The sequence below is a fragment of the Diabrotica undecimpunctata genome, chromosome 3, assembly GCF_040954645.1.
Source record: "Diabrotica undecimpunctata isolate CICGRU chromosome 3, icDiaUnde3, whole genome shotgun sequence".
Classification (NCBI taxonomy): Eukaryota; Metazoa; Arthropoda; class Insecta; order Coleoptera; family Chrysomelidae; genus Diabrotica; species Diabrotica undecimpunctata.
Window position 1 is genome coordinate 4,385,553 of NC_092805.1, and position 8,781 is coordinate 4,394,333.

The 8,781-nt window shown below is 34.9% G+C and overlaps 1 protein-coding gene across 1 annotated transcript; it reads right to left on the reverse strand.

Moving 5' to 3' along the window:
• Nucleotides 1-3,368: 3,368 nt before the first annotated feature.
• Nucleotides 3,369-8,401, reverse strand: LOC140435456 (dehydrodolichyl diphosphate synthase complex subunit DHDDS-like). The gene is made up of 2 exons (XM_072524189.1): nucleotides 7,959-8,401; nucleotides 3,369-4,010 (listed from the first exon to the last, which is right to left on the reverse strand). Exons 1-2 carry the CDS (start codon nucleotides 8,220-8,222, stop codon nucleotides 3,501-3,503), a joined length of 774 nt encoding a protein of 257 aa, XP_072380290.1. The 5' UTR covers nucleotides 8,223-8,401; the 3' UTR covers nucleotides 3,369-3,500.
• Nucleotides 8,402-8,781: the final 380 nt, after the last annotated feature.

Below are 8,781 nucleotides of genomic sequence, written 5' to 3' on the forward strand. Positions count from 1 at the left end.
TATTAGTTGCATATCTAACAGGAGGAAATATGATATAATAATTACTTATTGTAGCTACACACATTATCGATGTTCATACAGCGTGATTACATTACATTTATAGAAACAAATTAATTGTATACTTTCCTAAAATTCACATCGATGGTAGTAATACAGAAATAATCTCCATTAAACATAAATTGTATAATGTATATTATGGCATGGCAAATGGGTAGGTCGACTACCCAGCTCCTTCGCCACACTTTAAAATTTTTTAATAGAACCTTTTATAACATTTTTGCAAACTGGAACTAATTTTTAAAGTAGATTTTACACTAAGATTTAAATAATGTGAATTAGATTGAAATAGGATACCACCATGAATTTATTATGGACTTATATGGTAAATGTTTAAATTTAGAATATTAGATGGTTTTAGTTTTAAAATTGGCAAAATGCCCTCACTATCACAATTCAATTTTTAAATTTTTTCTTTTTTATTTTATAATTAAACATTATAAATAACATAAATTCATAAAAAAAAAACCCTTTACCTGTTTTCTTCATAGTTTTGATAAACAAAAAATAAGCGATTAGCGGTGGCTTTTGTCCTTGGCGTGGGTTTTTGAACTTCTGGGAATTTATATAAAGCTAATTATTGAAGTCCATTGTTACCGGCAGACTCACCTGGTAAAATAATCAGAAATCAAATAGATTATATCGCTGCACCAATCAGGTTTAGAAACTCCATCAAAGCCATAAAAACTTACCCGGGTGCGGACGTAGCATCAGACCACAATCCGGTGGTATGTAAGTTTGAAGTAAAGTTAAAAAAGCCAAATGTAAAGAACAGGCCCGAAACGCTAGATATTAGGAAGCTTTCCAACAATAATATTAAACAACAGATGCAGGAGAATTTAAATACCGAAATATCAAAAATCCTTAAAAATAACAATGAACCGCTGGAAAAGTGGAGTGAAATTAAAGAAGAGATTAGGACTTCAAGCACTAAGTTTTTACTACCTGATAAGAGAAAAAAGAAAGACTGGATGACTGCAGACATCCTTGACATGATGGAAGAGAGACGGATATATAAAACTAAAGATACTGCCAAATACCGTGAAACCCATAGACGAATAAGAGCTGAGATAAGAAAAACTAAAGAGAAATGGTTCTCGGAGAGATGCGAAGAAATCGAACAGTGCGAAAAGGTATACGACTATCACAATATGCATAAGAAGATAAAGGAACTCACAACAAAGAAAAGCTACAATATTTTATCGAAAGGGCTGTGCGATGATAATGGAAATCTACAACTAGACCCCGACAAAATAGTTAGAATCTGGGAAACTTATGTGGAACAACTGTTTAATGATGACCGTCCTATTGGGTATACACTGAGCAATGATGATACTGGCCCTTCTTTTCTAAAATCAGAAGTGGAGAATGCTATAAAGGGTCTTAAAAATAACAAAACACCAGGCAACGATAACGTATACGGGGAAGTATTGAAAATGCTGTGCGAAACAAACAGTCAATTTCTAGACTCACTCGTCAGACTCTTTAACAATATTTATAACAGCGGGGAGTTTCCTGAAGACTGGGTAGAGTCAACTTTTGTTGCCATACCGAAAAAACCAAAAGCAAAGTCTTGTGATCAACATCGGATGATAAGTCTAATTAACCACATTTCGAAGGCATACACCAAGGTTATTTACAACAGAATAAGCAAAAAATGCGAGGATAACATTGGAGATTCGCAGTTTGGGTTTCGGAATTCTCTTGGGACAAGAGAAGCACTTTTTAGTCTACAGGTACTCATCCAGCGCTGCAGAGATATGAACAAAGACGTGTACATATGCTTTATAGACTACGCAAAAGCATTCGATAACGTAAAGCACGAAAAGATAATTGAAGTTCTCCATAAGATCGGAGTCGACTACAGAGACATTCGAACAATAGCGAGTCTCTATTGGGGTCAAACAGCTAAAGTGAAAGTAGGATCTACATTGACCAATAAAATTGAGATCAAGAAAGGGGTACGAAAGGGCTGTATCTTGTCTCCTATTCTCTTTAATATATACTCAGAAGAAGTATTTAAGACAGAGCTGGAGGAAAGCACAGAAGGCATAAAGATAAATGGAGAAATAATTAATAACATAAGGTATGCTGATGACACTGTGATTCTAGCAAGTAGCATGGAGGAACTGAGTTGCCTAATGAGTAAGATACAAAAAACAAGTGCAGAATACGGACTCAGACTAAATATCACAAAAACCAAATGGATGTTAGTAAGCAAAACCCAACAACCACCACAGCAACTGATATTAGACAATGAAAGAATTGAACACGTGGATTCGTACATCTACTTGGGAACAACAGTTAACTCAAATTGGGATCAAGCGAAGGAAATACGTATAAGAGTAGAAAAGGCAAGAGCATCGTTCACTAGCATGAAGCAAATTTTCACCTCTAAAAGCCTCACCCTACCTCTCAAAATTCGACTTCTGAAATGTTATGTATTCCCGGTTTTGTTATATGGAATGGAGGCGTGGACAATGACCGCAGCATTGATGAAAAAAGTAGAGGCCTTCGAAATGTGGGCTTACCGACGTATATTACGTATATCCTGGACTGAGCACGTGACCAACGAAGAGGTACTACGCCGGATAGGTAAAGAGAGAGAGGTAGGAATAAGTATAAAGAAAAGAAAGTTGGAATACTTGGGTCACGTTATGAGACATAATAAATATAGAGTACTACAACTGATCGTTCAAGGGAAAATAGACAGCAGAAGGGGTCCAGGGAGGAGAAGACATTCGTGGCTCCAAAACTTGCGGCAATGGTTCGGATTGTCGTCTGCTGAACTATTCAGATCTGCCGTAAACAAAGTCAGAATAGCCATGTTAATTGCCAACGTTCGGAACGGACAAGGCACATGAAGAAGAAGAAGAATTGTTATTTTGTTTTTATCAAAAACAAAAAATGAGCAAGTGCGGTGATGTTTTGAGAAATTGGGAATTTTGATTTGTTTTTGAAATACGAAAGATGATTGAAAGATGAAAAGAGAGCGTGGAAGGAGATATTGGATGTTAGGTGAATTTTTTAAAGCAGGAGAAGGTGATTATCTGTTACTGACCTAGAGGGAAAAATATCGAATCCTTTGAAGTGATTTAGTTCCGGTAGTTGTGAATAGTTGTAAAAGTAATTTTTGAATAACAGTTAAAAAAAGGTAGCAGTTCTGATCTATGAATGCTAATTGTGACAGATAGTTTTGTATGTATTGTACGTACAAACCAGATATAATTCATCGGGAGAATCATAGACAAGATTTCTAAAAAAAAATATATTAAATATAGAAAAAGTTTATTGTGACAAAAAATATAATTTGTTTAAGTTACATTTACATATATCACTAAATAGACATTATATTGTTATGACTTAAATTCTCGTTAAAATCCACCAGGATTAAAGAATTCTAACGTTGAAAATAATTCTGCGAAGGTGGTAAAATTTCTGTCTTATTTCTTTAAATTCATAAATCCACAAGACCTCTGGTAGCTTAATATTATGGTAAAGAGATGCCACAGAGAAAAATCTGGCCACAAAACGTCAGTAAAATACAAGTAAGTATCAGAAAGCTGCCAAAGGAGAAAGTCGCTCAACCTGACTTCTCCAGATGTTCTAATCATCATACCTGGGTTTCTATCAAATTTAGAATACAACGATTTTGAAATTAATTCTTCAGAGATATCCTCACATTTAAAACAACCTTCTTGAACGCCGTCTACTACTGATTTAATCGAAGCAGTAATTTCCTCCCGAGCTACGTAGAAAAAGGCTACGTTTAATACGAATCCATCGTTGTCTTTGGTCACTTCGCATGCTCGTTCCATGGCTTTTCTTACATTTTCAGGAATCTGGTCTAAATCGCCTACTATTTTGATACGAACTTTTGCTTTTCTAAAATCACTTTCTTCTTTTTCTACTTCAGAAAATCTTTCTTCTGCTAACTGCATCAGATCGTCGACCTAAAAAATTCAATTGATAATATTATTTGTTATTAATAAGACCTGTATGGATTTATGGTAGCTAATTTTGGGGATGGAAATCTCAGAGTTAAAGGTGAACACACTGACTATGTTATAATCATGCGTGGAGTGAGGCAAGGCTGCATTTTGTCTCCTTTTATCTCCAATCTGTACTCTGAAAGAATAGTTATCGAAGCTTTGGGCGAAACTGAAAAAGGTATTCTACTAAATGGTTACCAGCTAAATAACATCAGATATGCAGAGGACACGATAGTATTTACGGAAAACTTAGAAGACCTACAAATCCTTATGAACAAAATCAGGTATTACACTCAACAATATGGACTCAATATAAACGTTAAGAAGACAAAGCTTATGATAATTAGCAAAAAAGGATAACAGATAATTAGTGAAAACGAGTGGCAAGAATACTACGTAGAACTACTTACAGAAAACCGTCCCCAATTTCAGGAAGAGAATATAAAACATGCAGGAAATGGGGCATACGACCAGATAGAAATAAGCCTGGCAGAAGTTAAGAGAGCAATCAAGACATTGAAGAACAAAAAAGCCAAAGGACCCGGAGGAATACCAAACGAACTAATTAAAAACGGAACGGAAAAGTTATTCCGCATGCTACATAGAATGTTAGAAAGAGGACTAAATGGAGAAATAATACCTGCGGAATGGACACAAGCATACATCACATCCATACATAAGAAAGGAAACAGGAAAAAATGTGAAAACTATAGAGGAATTAGTATAATATCGTCGGTAGGTAGACTTTACGGGAAAATTATTAAGGAAAAACTAGAAACTGAAATAATAGGAAAAATTGGAGAAGACCAAGGGTTCACAGTAGGAAAATCATGCCTAGATCATACGTACACATTAGAACAACTGATATAAAAGAAAATGGCAAAAGGTAGACCGGTCCATCTGGCCTTTGTTGATCTAAAGAAAGCATATGACTCAATACCTAGAGTCAAATTATGGGAAGCAATGAATGATCTCGGAATCCGACAAACACTAATAAAAGCAGTTAAAGCACTATACAAAGGAAACAAAGTAGATATTAAATGTGGAAATAAAGCCTACAATCCATTTAAGACGACAAAAGGACTTCTACAAGGCTGTGCTACGTCCCCTACTCTGTTTAAAATATTCTTGGAAAAGACACTCAAACCATGGAGGAGAAAGTGCGAAGGAATGGGCATACCAGTAAGAGACGAATACCTATACACCTTAAGTTTTGCCGACGATCAAGTAGTCATCGCACAAGATGAAGAAGATCTCAGCTTTATGCTCAGAAAACTAGAAGAAGAATATAAAAACAACGGAATGGAAATAAACTTAGAGAAAACCGAATACCTAACAACAGAAAACAAGGATATGAGAAACCTAGAGATAGACGAGGGAAGACAAATAAATGGAACAGATAAATTCAAGTATTTAGGAACCATAATATCGAACCAGGGAACAACAGAAGAAGATATAAACAACAGACTGAGACAAACAAGAAACTGTATAAGACAACTAAACTCAGTGTTGTGGGATAAGAACATTACGATAAAGACAAAAAAGAGAATATATAATACCCTGACAAGAAGTATCCTGACATATGGGTCCGAAAACTGGACAATAAACAAGAGAAATAGAGGTAGAATAAGAGCAGTAGAAATGGAGTTCCTGAGGAGAAAAGACTGTAGACTGTAGACTTACAAAAAGAGACAGAATTGAAAACGCAGAGATTAAGCGGAGAATGGGAGTGCAATCAGACATAATCGACTATATAGAGGAGAAGAGACTATCCTGGTACGGCCACGTCAGAAGAGCGGACAGAGGACGCTGGATAAACAAAATCACAGAATGGAGCCCGATTGGAAGAAGAAAGAGAGGAAGACCTCGAAGGTCATTCAGAGATGAAATCGACGAGGCTATGGAGAAAAGAACCCTGCGAGATGGAGACTGGAATGACAGGGAAAATTGGAGAAAACGGTTGAGTGAAGGAAGACAGTGAAAACTGTGGAAATCCTTAGTAGTAGTAACTACCTCGGCACCATAATAAATGAAGAATGGACCAACAACCAGTAGATTAGAGCACGCATCGAAAAAGCTAGATCCACCTTTAATCGGATGGGGGCCTTCTTCAGGAGTCATAACCTCTCTCTTGACACAAAAGTAAGAATGCTGCGATGCTACGTCTTTTCTGTCCTTTTTTATGGTGTTGAATCGTTAACCTTACACGAAGATACGTGCAGAAAACTGGAAGAATTTGATAATTGGCTATAACGGAGAATGCTTAAGATCCCGTGGACTGACCGAGTCACAAATGAAGAGGTCCTCAGAAGAATGAATAAAAACCGAGAGGTACTGCCCACCATCAAATCTCGAAAGTTACAGTTCTTCGGACATATTATGCGAAATGAATCCAGATATGCTCTCCTTCAAGCCATTCTGCAAGGAAAAATATTTGGAAAACGAGGTCCAGGAAGAAGAACATCTTGGTTTTTTTTTCCGCTTTTCCGCGCTGCTGCAGATAAGATAAAGATTGCCATGATGCTCGCCAACATTCGTAACAAATAAGCACATCAAGAAGAAGAAGTCTAAATTCACAAAGTATTCATATTTTTGGTACAAGTGGGACAGTCGATTACGAAATTTACATTATGTTAAGTGAAAAGAGTCGCTTTGAAAAAGACTTGTGTTGTACCGGGACAAAAAAGTAGCGTGATGAATCAGTTGACCCAAAATTAGTTCTTTCACCTCCCCTTCGCATAAAGTTAGGATTGATGAAGTAGTTTGTTAAAACTTTAAATAAACAAGATGACTGCTTTAAATACCTGTGCGACAAATTTCTTGTACTTTCTGAAGCTAAAGATTAAGAAAAAATTTTTATAACCCGTCTAATTCGGACCTTAAAATAGGACAATTTGTTCTAGAATACCCAGGATGAATCAGAAGCATAAAGTTCTTTCGAAAGATTATAAACGGTTTTCATGGAAAAAACAATTCTACAAACTTCAAAAAACTGTAGCCAACATGGTTGAAAATTATAAAAAACATATATCCAATATAAACGTCAAATTTCATTTTATGAATTTACTAGAACATTGACTATTTTCCCAAAAATTTTAGAACTATCACCAAGGAACAGAGAGAGAGGTTCCATCCAAACATACAGAACATGGAGAGACATTACCAAGGAAGGTGGGATATTAGAATGATGGCTGTTAACTGCTAGACCTTGAAGAGGGACTCGCTCACAAAAATCCACAAAAAAAAAACTACAAAACGAAACTTTCACGGAAAAAGAGACTATTTTATTCAAAAAAACCAACGATTGTCTAACGTAGATTAATACTGCACTGTTTTTTTATGAATATTTAAATTTTGCAGTGTAATTATTCATTAAATATTATTTCCATAAATATTTTCTCAGTATCTTTGGCAGTTTCGATAAAAAATGTTAAACACACTTTCTTTGAAAACCTGACATACTGGAGAAAAACTAAGAGATTCGTGATTAGCACACCCTATTTACTATAGGATATCCAATAAACTTAAAAAAAACGTTTTCATGATAAAAAAAAACGTGTAATTTTGTAGGTATTGAACATTTACTGAAAATTAGAAATACTTATCTTTTTTTACAGTTTTCTATTAAACAAATTAGTAAATCAACATTTATAAATCATCATTTAACGTGCTTTATAAGATAGTTACCTAAATTTAATTTAAAATGCTTTATTTTTTACTGTTACGAAAATACTTAAAAGGGTTCATTTTGGCCTCAACTTATCGAGGTCCTTAAAACTCAAAAAACCTATTTCTCTGAACTGGACTATAGAATAGCGGCAAAGAAAATGAAAATAATTATGTTAGTAGTCAACATCAGTAGCGGATAGACAAAAGAAATTATCATTTTAATTTTCCAAATGTACTTACCTCCTGTTTAGTTCTTTTCAAATTTTCTGTACTAAATGCATACACAGTAACCTCCCTGATACCCAATTCCCGGCACCATTCATGACAATCAAGTAAGGTATCAAATCCCAACGAATGCGCTTGTATTTTTTCAATCATTTGATTTTTGGCAAATCTTCTATTACCATCCATTATAATAGCCACGTGTTCTGGTATAGGGCCTTGTTTTAAAATACGTAAACAAAACCTGTGGAATATTGTTAATCTGTTTTTAACCCACGGCATTGTTTACCGAAATAACAAAAAATCGCGGAGTATGTACTTTCACTTACGAACTCGTCAGCGAATGTCGCGAATTTTCAATATTTTGCACCTGACCAAATCCGCAAACTGTATTACCTACCTTAAAGCAGGTAGGTACCTATATACAACGGGGTATGTTTTTCCAGTTTGACTTGTTTGTTGACTACGGTATTTTGAAATCAACAACCTTTACAATTAAAAATAAATTATTTTAAGTAAATGGCAATTATAATGCAATTATATGGGTCGACTAAATTCGGCAGCTGTTAGTAATTATGTATTAATATACGGATTTTTACCTGGTGTGAGAAAAAAGTTTGTTATTATATATAGTAAGTATTGTATACAGAAGATTAGTAAAAGGATTTGTTACAAAAGCAAGAAAGGACAAATGGACAGAATTTGGAGAAAAGATGGAAAAAACAGTAAAGAGAATCAGAAACTGTTCTATGGAGTTTTAAAATCAATGAGAAAAGAAAAAGTACAAGACATAAAAAAATAAAGGATAAAAATAGCGAAATTCTTACAGAAATAAATGAAA

Coding starts and splice junctions, on each gene's coding strand:
- LOC140435456 (XM_072524189.1), bottom strand. CDS start 8,222: ATGCCGTGGGTTAAAAACAGATTAACAATATTCCACAGGTTTTGTTTA. Junction 4,011..7,958: donor TGAAAAGAACTAAACAGGAG/GTAAGTACATTT, acceptor TGAATTTTTTAG/GTCGACGATCTGATGCAGTT.